The 16507-nt window shown below is 42.4% G+C and overlaps 1 protein-coding gene across 2 annotated transcripts; it reads left to right on the forward strand.

Moving 5' to 3' along the window:
- The first annotated feature begins 1071 nt into the window (after positions 1-1071).
- Positions 1072-15744, forward strand: lrrc57 (leucine rich repeat containing 57). 2 transcript variants are annotated; one of them, XM_061216086.1, is made up of 6 exons: positions 1072-1143; positions 2276-2554; positions 2888-3023; positions 3503-3771; positions 4593-4778; positions 11113-15744. In XM_061216086.1, exons 2-6 carry the CDS (start codon positions 2471-2473, stop codon positions 11152-11154), a joined length of 717 nt encoding a protein of 238 aa, XP_061072070.1. In that variant the 5' UTR covers positions 1072-1143; positions 2276-2470; the 3' UTR covers positions 11155-15744. The 2 variants fall into 2 exon arrangements, with proteins under 2 accessions (XP_061072070.1, XP_061072069.1); XM_061216085.1 differs by lacking the exon at positions 1072-1143 and adding an exon at positions 1150-1485.
- The last annotated feature ends 763 nt before the right edge of the window (positions 15745-16507 follow it).

Raw genomic sequence — 16507 nt, forward strand, 5'->3', positions numbered from 1 at the left:
CAAAGCATCTTTGAGTAAATGTTGAGTATCTCTGAGTATCTTTTGAGTATCCACATTCATCAATACACCACACCTTTTCTGAGTGAATAGACGGCTTTTCCTGAAAATATGCCTGAGCCTTTTTAATCAGCTTTCCTTGTTCAATATCAGCAATTTGACTAAACAGTTTAAAACAGATGTTAAACAGATGCCTCCCTATCTTACATAAAGGCTAACACCAGTCTTCCCTTGTGCTAAACAAGGGGGACACTTTGTCTTCCCTTGTTAGAGACCACCACTAAACGAGAGGCAAACCTCGTCTTCCCCTCATTACAGACTTCCACTAAACAAGAGGATACCAAATAACTACCTTTGTGAGATAACTATTCATTTAACAAAGGGCTCCCTATCAGAGGGCTCTCAACTTCTTACTGGTCTCTCAAGCAGCAAACAGCAAATTATTGCAAGTAACACTTGTTCATGAGCTATGTAAATGTGTGATAAAAAAGTGTTCATGTTCCAAAGAAATGTGTGTTACCCTGTGTGGGATTGAAGGGAGAAGAAAACTCTACTGTCTGGATGCCTGCTTGGTGACATATTTTCTGAGTGATAAATTCCATTGAGCATTTGATTCCTGGTCTATCAGTTTCATGATGGAACCCTGCCATGCTACAATAGTTTATGATGCAGTTATCATTAGGCAATGTTTGCTTGGCAACGTTTGCTGATGTAATTATTCCCTACTACTTTATATTATATATTATATATAAAATATAATGTCTGATAACATAATTCTATTATTAACCTATTTTACAATAGGTTAAGTTACTGTTGACTACAAAATTGGGAACATTGAAAATTTAAAAAAGGAGGGAGGATTTGTGTGGGTTCAACAGGGCAGTAACAGTGCTTGTGGAACTGGAGACTGGCACTTAACGACCACTACGACAACAAGCGAGTTGAAGTGGGGGTTTGCTTCCTCATATCGACAAGCCAAGCCAGAAAGCAAAGCTGTTTGCTAAAACCAAACTGATCACGTGGTTCCATACAAAACGACGTCTCCGTTTGTCATCGGTCACGTGATTTTTTGACGCCACAAGCCTCGAAGCAGGGCTTCAGGGAAAACTGACGTAGGTCCTCGACACAAGCCTCGGAATCATTCAGGTAACATCACTAGACTAGCGATTAAGCGTATTTTGTAAGACATTTTGGCACCGTTGGCGGTCCATAGAAAATATCGTTCAACCATTCAACTACAATTCAATGCGTTCAACACAGCAATCGTAGCAGAGGAAGAGGTGGTCATGTAAAATATTTGGCCGTAGCAAAACGTTTTTTAATTGAACGTGCCCCAGCTCTTGTTTCCGGGAGATTAGCTAACTAACACGATTGAATCACAATATTTCAACAGAGAAACTTAATCGATATATAATCTCTGTTTTCCTTTTGGGAGTGCCCCTATTTCACTTTTCAGATGGGACACTGACCACACCAGCTAATTGACAGGTTTGTTTAATCGTTCGCGGGTTAGCTAGCTAAAACCAGTTTCATAACTTGGCTAACTTTAACGTTAGCAAAATAATTCTGACATGGCTAGTAACGTAGCGAGCTAGCTAGACTAAGGCTAAGTGGTTGGGAATAGCTAGCTAATCCGTTCGTGGATGCGAGCTAAATAGCGAAAGTTTGGTAATCCGGCTAACCTAGCTAATTTAGCTAGCTAAATCGAAGTTTTCAACTATGTTAGCGACGTTAGCTTGCTAGCCCAATGTAATCTTGCAACGTTAGTAAATTAACGGTAACTATCTAAATAACAAATTCAACATGCTAATGTTAGCTAAACAGCCTTTTAGATTTGCGAAAATCAGCTTTCCCAAATGAAATTAGCCAATTTGTTAGCTAACTTAGCTTTTACACATTCTAAGTATTCGAACACCTACTTGACTAACTTAGCTAGTTGTGTGGTTTAGCCAACGTTATGGTTCATTAACGTTAACTTTAAAAGGCAACGAATAACTAGCTATATAACCAGCACAGCGGCTAGCCCAACGTGACCACCGTGAGCGGTCTTGCTCACAAGTTTAGTTTTGATGTTGTAGCTAACGGGGCGAACAAGTTGAAAGTAGCTCGGTGGTTTTTGTCTGTGAACGTTATAGCTAGCTTGGCTATAACTAGTTCAACGTCAGGATGATTTCTGAAATGTGTCTGTGAAAGATTATTCAGCGTCAAAACTAGGTAACGTTAGCTAACGTCATTTTAACTGCAATGCTAACAATACTTTTGTATTTCTGTATTTTAGACTAAGTTAGACCGCTCCCTGCAACATCGCAAGACAGGCAACGCTGCATTTTGCTGATACTGGTGTAGGCAAGTAGCAGCGACTCGTGATCTGGCCCCAGAAGCGGGCGCGGAGGAGTGAGGGAGAGACTACGGGGATCACGAATTCCCGAACGGCTCTAACGGGATTTGGAGTGCATTACAGTAGCTGTTTGCCATGGGGAATAGCGCCCTGAAAGCTCATCTGGAGACCTCGCAGAAAACCGGAGTTTTTCAGCTGACCGGCAAAGGCCTCCCAGAGGTAGGGTTGACACGCCCATGTTCAAAATCTCGATGTTTTTTTTTTATTCGTTGTGTATGTATATTTCCTCTGGTGAGTTTACGGAGATAAGTTTGCAAATGTGATGATGTGTTTACCTGCTAGTTTACGATAGAGCCAAGCCTTTCTGTTTTTGAAAGGGAAACTTAACTCCTGATAATGAAATGATCATACTTTATATGTGTTCTTTTTTTAATGACATCGTAGTGGTAAGTTCTTTCTTCTACATATCTAAACCCTGTTCAATGTCACAACCTCACAGTATCGCAGGCAGGGCTACACATTAGGTTACAATACCATTGTAATGTGTTCCAGTTCCCAGAGGAACTCCAGAGGCTGACTGGAAATCTCCGGACAGTCGACCTATCCAACAATAAGATTGAAGTGCTGCCTGCATTCATTGGCAGCTTTCTCCAGCTGAAGAGTTTCACCTTCAACTCTAATAAAATCAGTAGGTATTCATTACCGGAATCCATAATTATGATACAAACGCACATTACAGTTGTTTACAATAATACGTTATTATCCTACTTGAGGTGTTAAACTGTTTTCTTAAGTAATGCACTCTGTGTCCCGCAAGTCCTACCTCGAAACTGGCTCATTAGCACAAATGAATGCCGCCCCCTCCCGCCTGAAGTTTGTGAAGAAAATCAAGTCAAGCAAGTTGGGCTGTTTTTACCCCCTCTTGCTTGTAGTTATATAGATAAGCTTCCAAATACAGATACTATTGAAGAAATTCAGAAGGAACAAACGTTCATATAAAATGTATTATCTGTGCTTTGTCGAATATCGTATTTGGATTTGGGAACATTCCTATCTCATTCATAATAAATGCTGCAATACCTGTATTGTTGTGGAAGGCTTTTATTTTTCTCTCTCTCTCTCTCTCGCTCTCTCTCTCTCTCTCTCTGTCTCTCTGTCTCTGTCTAGCAAGTCTCCCAAATGAAATTGGTAAATTGAAGAAGCTTGAAACACTCCATCTGAATATGAACCAGTTGCAGCGGCTGCCGGCAGCGATTGGACAGCTGAGCGCGCTGCGCACCCTGGGTCTCTCCGGTAACCACATAAGGGAGTTTCCTGCAGGACTGGGCTCGCTGCGTCACCTGGATGTTCTGGACCTGTCCAAAAACCGCATCCAGGCTGTGCCTGCAGAGGTAGCTGCACTGCAGGCCATCGAGATCAACCTCAACCAGAACCAGGTCAGTCACCATGAGTAGGCTCGCCGGTTTTTCCAAAGCGGTTTTCTCACCTGTGTTTTTGGCAATACTAAGGGGGGTGGCGGTCTTCTAATGCGAAAATCCAACGGCACATAAATATTCCTGCGGGTCATGTTCTTTTGAAAAGATGGTTACCTTAGTTATGAGAGTATTTAAATAAACAAGAAAGTGCTTGGTTGTTTTGTGGCTTTATTTAATTATATTTGGTTGTTAGTGGAGGCTAGTCCTGGTTCTTTATAATCTGCTTTTCTCTCATTCAGCAAGTCTCCACAGTTCTTAAACATAAACTGAAATCACCACTCCCTGCAAGTGTCTATAATGGAAGTGAGTGATATTGTAGAAGTTGACATACAATGTCAATAAACAACCTATTGTTTCAAGTAGTTTTTGTGCATTGCCAGTCAGGGGTGCCAATAATTCTGCAGCCCACTGTAAATGGATTGGTGAGGGCATATCCAATGCTGCCCTTCACACTCAATGCATCATCATTAAGCACATTTTTGAAGTGGAGGAAATTGTTAAAATCCAGCTATGTGTAATATGAAAAGGATGTTTTTGTACGATGGGCTGAAGCACACATGATTGGCTCAGGGCAAGATCAATTAACATAAACGCATGTAATTAATTGAACATTTCAAAAAACCAGTTTCCATTAATGGACTAAATAACAGCTAAATTACCAGATTCACTGAATGAAAGGAATTGACTTGTAGATTAAATGAACGTGCATGTTGAGGCTTGGCCTCATAGCTCTGGTGGTCTCTCAGAACTGGGGGTTTAGCGGTGGTGTTTCTGTGCCTCAGATCTCGGCAGTGTGTCCGGAGGTGTCGCGCTGCCCCAGGCTGAAGGTGCTGAGGCTGCAGGAGAACTGCCTGGAGCTTTCCTCCATCCCCGTGTCCATCCTCACCGACTCTCAGGTGTCCCTGCTCTCTCTGGAAGGGAACCTGTTTGAGGTGAAGGACGTGCGTGACATGGAGGGATACGACCAGGTGAGCGACCATTCTGAACGATCTAATCGTGTGTTCAGGGTTCTAGAAATATTTTGGAAATATTTTGAAAATTACTCAATGTAGTTGGCTCAAAATGTATGAGTCCCTCAAAACATAGATCCACCTTGCAAAAATAAATAAATCCTTGGAATATGAAAGCATATCCTTGAATATTTAAAGATCTCTTGGTCACTGGAGAGTGAAGAGTTTACCTTTTCTTAATAAAAAATATTTTGCCTTAAAATGTAGTTGCTTAATAGATATACACATATAAATGAATTATCTCTCTCTCATATATATCTCTCTCACACACACACACACACACACACACACACACACACACACACACACCATTTTTCCGACTTACCCAGATTTTTGTGCATTCATGTTGCTAAAAATACTTGCAAAGCAGAAAGAAAGCCTCAATGGCTGTCTGTGGTGAGCGGAGGGGGGGTGAGTCTGGTTTCAAGATGTCTGTGATGTCATTTGCAATTACAGAGGAATTGGATTACAGTTGAGCCAATTAAATTCAGTAACTGCCTCTGTTTGTTTGCGCTGTAATACGTTTAAATTGTTTCCCTGTGTGCACAACCTGGTTGAAAGTTTGTCCTTAAAATTTAAATGGAAATGTGAAACCTTTTTCTTCTGGTAATAACTGGTGATTGCCATCTTGACAATATTGTTCATGATCCACAGTCTTACTATCTACATACTGTGATGTATAGTCAAATTCTGCACATATTTAGATGTCCGTTTCTCTGCAGTAGAACTGCAGGCATACAGCTCACACAAAGACAAGCTTTGCTTTTAATAAATTAACTTATTTTAAAACTCCTTAATCATTAGAAATTCTCTTTTAATAAATTGCCTATTTAGTAAGTAAACAAGTAAGTTTTGTGATCAAATGTTCATGCTTGAAAAAATTAAAATAAAAATCAAAGGAGAAAAAACAGCCTGTTGCACCAGTGTAACGTAAGCTTGAACGGAAATCGTGTTACACCATAACTTAGACACTGTGCTGTCAAAATCATGATTTTTAAAATGCTAATATTATGTCCAAAGACTGAGGTTACTTACACATAGATTTTGAAATAATTTCATACTTGTATGTAATGAATTACCGTAGATTTATTTTCCAAAAAAATCTTTTCGACATTGCCACCTGGTGGAGTATTCGGCATTGAGACCGAAATCATGACATCCCAAATGTTTCTAATTTGCATTGACATATGCGGTGGCCAAAACACTCACCCAGTATGAATATTTATGTTCATACATCATTTTCAAAAAGGGGTTGGAACAAAAACCAGAGGTTTTCCTCGAGGACATTCCGTAACCTAACGTAACCTAATCGTAACGTAATCTAACCGTAATTAGTCACACTCTGTGAACACTCTGGAGGAAGGATCACAGGGAGAGGACGCTGGCGTTTGTTTGTTCGACGCTTCTCCATCCGTCCGAACTACTAACTTTTTTTTTTTTTGAAGCTAGTGCAATCTAAAAGCTTTTTAAAAGGTCTGGGTTGCAGGGCTTTTTTCTGAAATTTTTTGGCATTTGTCAAGCTCTATCTTTTGGGCATTTTTTTCACGGACAGCTACGAAATTGACGGCTGTCTACTCACCCACTGCCATCTCCAACATCGGCTCCCTCTGTCAAAGGGTGAACACCCGGACTTCTTCGTCTATCCAGCACTACTACTGCGAGGTATACTCCCGGGCAGCCCCTCAGCTGTCCTGGTGCGGTTTGGCTTCGAGCCTAGGACCGCTGCCTTGCAGTTAGCTAGCTAGCTAGCTAGCTGTTCTTCCTCTCATGGCCAATTTGACACTTTGCCATCTATCCAGCGCTGTGAGGTATACTCCTGGAGCAGCCCCTCAACTGTCCCGGTGCGGTTTGGCCCAGGACCGCTGCAGTTAGCTAGCTAGCTACCGAGCAGCTAGCCAACCTCAGACATCAAGCGGCTAGAAGCTACATCAGCTGCCCGACAATCTCCAGCCCGTCCATCTCTGTGTTTGGCTAAACGGCTAGCCCCAGGCTAACACTTTCGGCGTCTGGCATGAGTTTCAGATACTCCGTCTCGCAACTTCTGAATCTTAACACCTGCGCCATTCCAACTTGTATCTCGGCTATCGCAGAGCTTGGAATTCTGCGCCGACCCCGTTATATCCATAGAAGTTCTCGTCGAAAGTTTATTTACCACCAGCCTAGCCTTTCTGCTCCAACCATTCCATCCATCTGGTCCACTGTCGCACGCCTGACGCGTCATCAGACCATTGTCGCACTCGGTGTTTATACGGGAAACACCGCGAGATCTCTGCACACCAGCACAGGAAACACCGCGAGATCTCTGCATACCCAGCATGACAGACAAGTGGATTCCAGTGTGCGTGGAGTGGATTTTAATGTATTACGACCCCTACAGAGATTCACCTCCTCATTGATGGTCAAACTGGAACTTTTTAATGCACAGTCCATCAATAACAAATCCTCCTACATTCAAGACCATATCATGGACAAGGGCCTAGACTTCATGTGCCTTACAGAAACATGGCACCAGCCAGAGGTTTACTCTGCCCTAAATGAAGCCTGTCCTCCTGGTTACAGCTATCTGGAGGAAGCCCGCAGCACTGGTCGTGGTGGTGGCCTAGCTGTTATACACCGACAGAAACTGGAGCTGTCCCCCATCCCTCTGCTTACACAGTCTTTATTTGAATGTCTTGCAGTTAAATGTAAGCCCCCCTTCCCTATGACCATACTTCTCATCTACCGGCCTCCCAAACCCAACTCAGCTTTCATCCCAGAGATGCACAACCTTCTCACTACACTGTACAACCTCTGCTAATATCATAATTCTTGGAGATATAAATATTCATGTCGACACCCCCTCCTGTCACTCTGCAGCCGAGTTCCTTCAACTACTGGATTGTCTCAACCTCCAACAGCATGTCGACGTCCCCACACACTCCAGGGGACACACCCTCGACCTGGTCATCACAAACTCCGCCCCCATTAGCAATCTACAGGTCTACGATTTGGGTGTGTCTGACCACAAGACCATCTCAATGGAGCTGCTGTTCCCCTCCCCTTACACCAAGCCCAAGCGGCAAATCTATTTCAGGAGCCTGAAAAACATCAACCCAGACGCCCTGACCCTGGACCTCCAATATCTCTCCTCTGGCTCTGCTGACCTCCCCTCAGTCACTGAGTCAGTGGACTTCTATAACCAATCTCTGAGCAGTCTCCTGGATCTCCACGCCCCTCTCAAATCCCGAACAGTCTCCTTCTCGCGCTCAGCCCCCTGGTACACCTGCGAGCTGCGGAAGATGAAGACGACTGGGCGTGTCCTTGAGCGGCGTCTCAAGGCTTCAGGACTGACTGTTCATAAACAAGCCTACAGAGAACATCAAAAGGCCTACGCTAAGTCCCTCAGGGATGCACGGTCAAAATTATATTCCAACATCATAAAAAATAGCCCTGGCAACTCCAAGCAACTTTTTTCTACCATAAATCACCTTCTCAAACCACCAACTCTCTCGCACTCAGAGGCAACAGAGGAGAGGTGCAACAACTACATCACTTTTTTCACAAAAAAAGTAGATGACATCCGCTCCCTCCTCTCCAGCTCTGCCGTCCTACCTGTCCCGACTGCTGACCCACAGCCTGGAAGTGCCCAACCTCTCTGCTGTTTTTTTGACCTCACTCAGCGAGAGGTTGAGGACATTATTAGGACGATGAAGCCGTCCACCTGCGCCCTGGACCCCTTCCCCACAGCCCTGGTAAAGTCCAACCTCTTCGCCATGAGCCCCCTCATCACCAAGGTCATCAACCACTCCCTCCAAGCCGGTCATGTTCCACCTGCGTTGAAAACTGCTGTCATCAAACCACTCCTCAAAAAACCCACCTTAGATCCTGAAGTTCTCAGCAACTACAGGCCCATCTCCAACCTTCCATTTATATCCAAGGTACTGGAAAAAGCAGTTGCCGCTCAACTTCAAGTTCATCTAAAAAATTACAAATCTATTTGAGACATTTCAGTCTGGTTTCCACCCTGGCCACAGCACGGAAACGGCTCTGGTCAGGGTCACCAACGACCTCCTGATGACAGCAGACACTGGCTCCCCATCCCTCCTCATCCTCCTGGATCTAACAGCTGCATTCGACACTGCGGACCACAACGTCCTCCTCCACTGTCTGCACTCCACCATTGGCCTTTCTGGCACTGTCCACAACTGGTTCACTTCATACCTCACTGGCAGAACTGAGCACGTAGCCCTGGGAAAGGCAAAATCCCACACCCACAATGTCACCTGTGGTGTCCCCCAGGGTTCAGTGCTGGACCCCACTCTGTTCACGCTTTACATGCTCCCCCTTGGCCGTGTCATCAGCAGACATGGAATGTCTTTCCATTGCTATGCTGATGACACACAGCTCTATCTAAAAACAGACCCCATCCCATCTGCACTCCTGCCATTATCCACATTAACCGCCTGCCTGGAGGAGATAGAGGCGTGGATGAAGCTCAACTTCCTACAGCTGAACAGCTCCAAGACTGTAGCCATCCTAGTCGGCACACCACACCAGGTCCGCTCATCCACCATCACCAGCATCACCTTCTCTGGCCAGAACATCCCCCTCTCCACATCAGTCACTAACCTGGGTGTTAGAATGGACCCTCACCTCACCTTCAAGACTCACATCAAACATCTGTGTAAAACGTCTTTCTACCACCTTAGGAACATTGCCAAACTCCGTCCCACACTCACCCTGACAGATGCAGAGAAGCCCGTCCACGCCTTTGTCTCCTCCAGGCTTGACTACTGTAATGCACTCCTCATCGGGATTCCTAGTAACGGCCTCCAGAAACTACAGTATGTCCAAAACAGCGCTGCTAGGATCCTGATGAGGGTGCGCAAATATGATCACATCACCCCCATCCTCAAATCGCTTCACTGGCTCCCCATCTCACTTAGGATTGAGTTCAAGGTCTCCCTCCTCACCCACCAGTGCATACACGGAAATGCCCCCCGCTACCTCAAGGAACTCCTTACCCCTCAGGCCTCCTCACGTAACCTCCGCTCTGCAACCACCAACCTCCTCAAACCCCCCAGGACCAAGCTCCGCACAATGGGGGATCGGGCATTCTGCTCGGCCGCTCCCAGTTTGTGGAATGCTCTCCCCGACCACCTAAGGGCACCACAGACTGTGGATACTTTTAAACGAGGTCTAAAAACCTACCTTTTTTCTAGAGCCTTCTGCTAGATTTTAAATTTTTTTCTCATGTTTTGTATTTCTTTTTTAGCACTTCTGCTTTTTAATCTGTAGCACTTTGAGATTTTTAAAAAATATATAAAGCGCAATACAAATAAAATGTATTATTATTATTATTATTATTACATTCCAACCACTCAAAGCAAATTGATGATTTGTTGTAATATTACTTTTCCAATAGACATTTCTGATGACCAACAATTGATGGCTTTCTCGCAAAAAATTAAGCGTAGGCACCGAATAACGTTCACTTGGATGGATGCATTGGATTGATGCATTGCCTTCCGGTCTAAAAACTTAGGAAATGAATCACAAAAAACTATGTTAAGTTAAATGTTTGCATTTGCATTTCATGTCATTGAATGAGCTGTATTAAATTATAGTGTATTGATCTGAGCGTGTGATTTTAGTGAAAGTAGCCTAAAAACCCCATGCATGTCTGAAATCTAGCACAATTACACTCACGTTACAAAGCCCTACTTTAACTGCCGAGTTATGACTCCTCCAGCCACTTAATATTATGCATACCGGTAGCTATATTAGCCTACTGTGTAACTGCAGAACTTTGACCACGGTTTTACATTTGATTAATGGCATCTGCGATCGAGTGTTTTATAAGACAAACAAAAGGCAACGTCAGCAGCTTTTATAATTAATGTTAAATGAACCAGTTGTTAGGTTAGTTTTATAAAGTCTGATTTTACTCTTGTGCCATCTTTGTAGTAGAAATGGCAGACGTTCAAAGTCATAACACGCGCAACATGTGCAATCTAACTACTGCGCAATGAATGAGTCACATTCAGAATATAAATAACTTCTCTTAAAATTAATTTCAATGTTCCCATGTCCAAGTCCAACATTTACCCATCACCTTAATAAACACGTAGCCTAATAAACAAGTAGCCATTCGCGCTCTGCGTAGTGCACAGACGAACACAAATGCAAGCATCTGCAAGTCATCTGTAATCATAGTGCAGCCCCTCCATCAGATAATCTATTCATTTCTATTTTTATTTTTAAATGTAGCACTTTCTGCTTCTCTATGGGTTACTATGTCTTTGTTTCACAGTATATGGAGCGCTTCACTGCCACCAAGAAGAAGTTTGCCTGAGATGCAGGCTGGCCACCAGACTTCACTCCTGACAGGAGAGTGGCAAGACTCAGGTTTCAGCATTGGCAGCTGCCCTCAGCAAGGGAGGAAGATTTGGCCTCAGAGACCGAGGAGGAAACTTCAAAGCATGCCGACACTACACAAACTGAGTTGCCTTCCTTCCCTAAGCAATGCAGCCAGCTCAGCTACAGTTTCTTTCAGGTTATGGTACAGCATTGACCATGAAAACGCTTCTGCTGCTCCTGGAAATTGCATCACCACCAATAAGGGCAAATATCAATTAACAAGAACATTTGGCTTGGTTATGCTTGAAAAATATTATGGTTAATCAATATTTCTAATTGATAGAAAACTGGAGAGTGCATCGGGGTCCATTAGGAAGCCTATAAGTAAGGACTCAAAGTGGGCACTTTTGTAAATCCATGTGTTATTAGTACTAAAGATTAGGTCCCGTGTTGCTGCACTATATTGTACATCACTGGATATGATGGTGGCATTGGAAAGCCTGTGAGGACATGAGTCTACAGGGTCCCTTTGGTGAAGTGTGAAAAAGGCTTGAAACTGTATTGACAAAATCTGAAGTAGATATTGTGCTTTTTTGGGGGCAAGGCGCTTAAACTGTGAAAGCGGTCAATAATATTTACTTTTATGTTGTGATGGTTAAAAGACCAACAGGGCTGTGTGAAAGTAAGGGAGAATGGATGAAGAATAACCATATTCAATATTTATTTCTGGAAAATATAAAGGATTCCCTTACAAACTAGTGTTTTTTACTAAATTGTAAATTATAGTTTGAAAACCATTTTCTTCAGTTTAGATTTTAACGAGTTTGTCCTGATGTTCTGCTATTGAAATATCGTTTTATACATAAACAAACCTTTTGGGTGTTTGAGGAAATATTGGTGTGGTGCAATTTCTATGAACACAAGTGTACGTACAATTATTTTGTCAGAAGTGGCTTATCTCTTTGGTCCACAGCTTTCACGATCAGATATCACTAATATCACAGATATGAATTAATTCACTGTATAAGGACCGTTTCATGTTTTAATTGATCATATTGATGCACTGTGACACACTGGAACTCATCCCAGTTCACTGATCCGTTCATGTCGTATTGCAAATATATGGGCAAAGTCACTCTTTACATAGATATTGTGGAAAGAGATCAACACTAAATTCCGTTATTTCAGTGTATAATTGGCTAACAACATTTGTTTGTTTTGAGAAATGATGGTGTCGGAAGGGAAGGAAGTGATGTCATCTAGTTGGGTTTTCCTGTTAGACGTTTCCTCGCTGTTGATTTAGAAATGGTATGCTTCCAGGTTTCCCCATGGCATTTAAGACCAATGCCAGAGTGGCCTGCAGGATATAGTACACAAAGTAATGCTTAGTATGTCATGCCATTTATAAGCTTACAGTATGTATTGCCAGATATAATTTAACACTTTATTTGAAGGCTCTTACATAAAAGCTATATAACTCCATATGCACTACATAAGCATTCAAAAGCACTTGTATCAATAACCGACAAGGATCTTGTGTCAGTTCACTTGCTATGTCATGGTTATGTCACTTGTTGCATCAATGTTGACACAACACACTGTATGCGTATTTGCGGTTATTGACATATGAATGCTTAGGAGTGTGCTATGTGTTGCTTCCTGTGGTGTTGTGTTGTATATCTCCTATGTAGGAGCCTTCAAATAGTGTTACCATGTAATGTTATTTGTTGATATTGGTAGAGTTCTGTCATAACAGAAGTCTCATCAATTTATTTATTCAGTATTGTCTTTTTTCTTTCTTTTTTGCTCATGTCCTTAAATTAAATTTAGATCTGCAATATGTTTGTCACCTTATTAGGTACACTTGTACACCAGCTTGTTAATGTAATTGATCTAATCCGCAAATCATTTGACTGCAATTCAATGCATAACAGCATGCAGACATGGTTAAGAGGCTCAGCTCTTTTTCAGACCAAATGTGAGAATGGGGAAGAAATGGTGATCAAAGTGACTTTGACTGTGGAATGATTTTGGTGCCAGACTGGGTGGTTTACCACTGTTTGTAGAGTTTACAGAGAATGACACGAAAAACAAAAAAAATCAAGTGAGGTAGTTCTGTGGGTGAAAATGCTTTGTTAATGAGCAAGGTCAGAGAATGGCCAGACTGGTTCAAGCTAGGGACGTGGCAAATGGTCAGTTTTTGTAAACCGTAAACTATCCCATTTTGAAAACCGTTAACCAGAGTGTTCCCCAAGCGCCAGCTGCCGGCTAAATGGCACTACTCTATAAAACATAATTAAATATTTAAACATATATAATGCTGTCTGTAATGATAAAATCAGTAGCCCAGTAATATTGTCCTCTGCAAACTGCTTAGTCACACACGCTAGCTTCATGTAGCCTATCAATGTAATGTTAATTTATGGACTACTTGTTTGTTATGGGAGTGATGAAAGCACCTACTGCAGCTCTGCGCTGACAGCTCGTAAGTTTGTTGTATTTCACATATTAGCTAGCTGGTTAACACATTAAGGGCTATCAGTGTTTACCCGGTTGGCAAACTACCCTCAACAGTAATATAGTTGTAACATTAGAAGAATAAAGTAAACCATATTATAGGCTACACAATCCCTAAGGTTCGCTAGGCCTAATATATCCTATGTAGTGTTCCATTTCATTGTGTAATGGCTAGCTAACTTTACAATTGGCTGCTCTGACACATTCTTGAACGGTTTGCTGAAAAAATAATACCTAGTTATGTAGTAGAAAATGTCCTTGTTATGCTCCGGATGTTATTCTTTTGGAATTTTGTGGTCAGTTGTGAAATAGGTCGGATGTCACCCTGCTAGCGCCAGCACAGGGTACATGTATCGACCACCACACCAGTTGTGGTCTTTCTGAAAGTGGAGCCGCTCTAAGCCATAAAAGGAGGAGTGCATGAAACTCTGATATTTTAGCTACATCATCCGAACCCCCCTGGCCTGCTGCTTCTTCTCTTTGGCCTACTACTTACATTTTTGGGGAACACTGCGTTAACCGCATAACCGATACTGCTTATGGTTAAGTAAGTTAGACTTAATACAAAAATTGAACCGTGGTTACACAATTAAAGCCTTTATTTTTCAACTTGCCTACTTAGTAATTTTGCATGCAACATTTGTCCAATGATGCATTGCTTTATTTATTTGTTTATTTATTTATTTATAGGCATAGTGGAAAGCTACGTTCAGTTTGCCGGTAGTATGAATCCTCTGTGACATTAAGTAACTCCATACAATACACTGTAACTGAACCAATAGCTACGGATTTAAGACACAGAAATTATTTGATAACTATAATATTGCAGCATTCAATTCCCTGTGGTGTTTGCATTCTTAACCCCCAATGACTGCTTGCTTGGACAAGCCTTATGGAAGTTATTCCGCCGGCAGAATATTTATTTCAATTCTCTGACCAGTTTTTGCGTTTTGTCACTGGTAGTGAAGGTGCATTTTTAACTCAGTTTTGGTTAACAGTTTAACAGTTCACATCCCAATTGCATTAAACCTTGAAGTGGATGGGCCACAGTGGCAGAAGACCACACTGGGTTTCACTTCTGTCAGCTAAGAACAGGAAACTAAGGCTACAGTGAGCACAGGCTCACTAAAACTGGACAGTTGAAGATTGTAAAAACGTCACCTGGTCTGACACATCTCAATTTCTGCTGCGACATGCAGATGGTAGGGTTAGAATTTGACATAAACAACATGGATCCATCCTGCCTTGTGTCAATGGTTCAGGCTGGTGGTGGTGGGGTAATGGTGTGGGGAATGTTATTTTGGATGAGGACCCTTACGAATTGAGCATCATTTAAACACCACAGACCATTTTTGCTGACCATGTGCATCCCTTTATGGCCAGTCTGCCAGTCTCCTGATGGCTACTCCCAGCAGAATAACATGCCATCTCACAAAGCACGCAGCATGCTGGTTCCGTGAACATAACCTTGAGTCCAGTGTACTTCAATAAGTAAGTCCAATAGAGCCCCTTTGCGATGTGGAGGAACGAGAGATGAATGGGCAGCCGGCAAATCTGCTGCAACTGCATGATGCTATCATGTCAACATGGACCAGAATCTCTGTACCTGCAAGTCCAGGCCATGAAGAATTTGGGCTGTTCTGGGTGCAAAGGGAGGTCCTACCCAGGACTAGGAAGGTTACCTAATAGTGGTCACTGTATACAATTGACTGGTTGCAAATACTCATCAGAATGTACTTTAATGGATTATTCATTGTTATTGTTCATTTTCATATTTGACTTTTTGGCGTGACATTACAATTGCCTAATATTACACAATACTAAATGCACTAATAATATTTACACTTGCTTTGTATTTACTTTTTATTTTTTATTATTTTTGTGTGTGAGTACAAGCTTAGTAATATAATAATTAAAAATGAAATGTTGATGCACGTATGTTTTTGTCCCTTTAGAGTTGCTTTATCCCCCCCCCCCTGTTTTTGTGGGCAACAAAAGTGAAAACTGCTGGGAAAAATGAATGTATTCAATATTTCAATTTACTTTATTAAAAAACGCAATGGTTAAAGATGTGGTCAAATTATTTGAAAGTGTGAATATTACAAGGCTGCTTCATTCATTTTCCTGTTATTTGCGCTGATACTCTTGTGTGTTTAAATTAAACTTGGAATGGTAAATGGTTGGAATTTATATAGCGCCTTTCTCCAAAGTGCTGGACAACTGATGCTTCGCATTCACCCATTCATACAGACACACCAATGGTTGCCATGCAGGGCACCAAGCAGCTCATCTGGAGAATTTGGGGGTTAGGTGTCTTGCTCTGGGATACTTCGACACACCCGGGTTGGATTGCACCGGCTCATTCTTTTTCCGTCGTCAGTCCTGTGTTCAGAGAAGTATTTTACTTACGGTGACGCGCTGTTGTGTTTTAGGTCATAATTCGAACCAGGGGCACTGGCGGAATGAGTGCCCTGGTCCCAAAAGCCCCAAGTCTTATAGGTTGGGCTTCGCGTCAAAACCGGTAGGTCTGGTCTCTACCAATCGTTTTCCTCGTCCTTTCCGTGTGCCCAAGGTGGATACTGCAGAAAAAAAATCAGTTAATCCGATGTGTAGTAAAAGCGCCGATTATTCTCTGTTTGTTTCGGAGGGGTTTGGGTCTCTGGGAATAGGGCCCAAGCGGTTTGTAAAAATATTGCGTGACACTGGGGCTTCGCAGTCCCTGGTTTTATCTAATGTTTTACCATTCACTCCCGATTCGTACACTGGATACAGTGTGATTATTCGGAGTGTGACTGGCCATTCAACCGTGCCTCTTCATTATGTTTCCCTTT

The sequence above is a fragment of the Conger conger genome, chromosome 1 (assembly GCF_963514075.1).
Source record: "Conger conger chromosome 1, fConCon1.1, whole genome shotgun sequence".
Classification (NCBI taxonomy): Eukaryota; Metazoa; Chordata; class Actinopteri; order Anguilliformes; family Congridae; genus Conger; species Conger conger.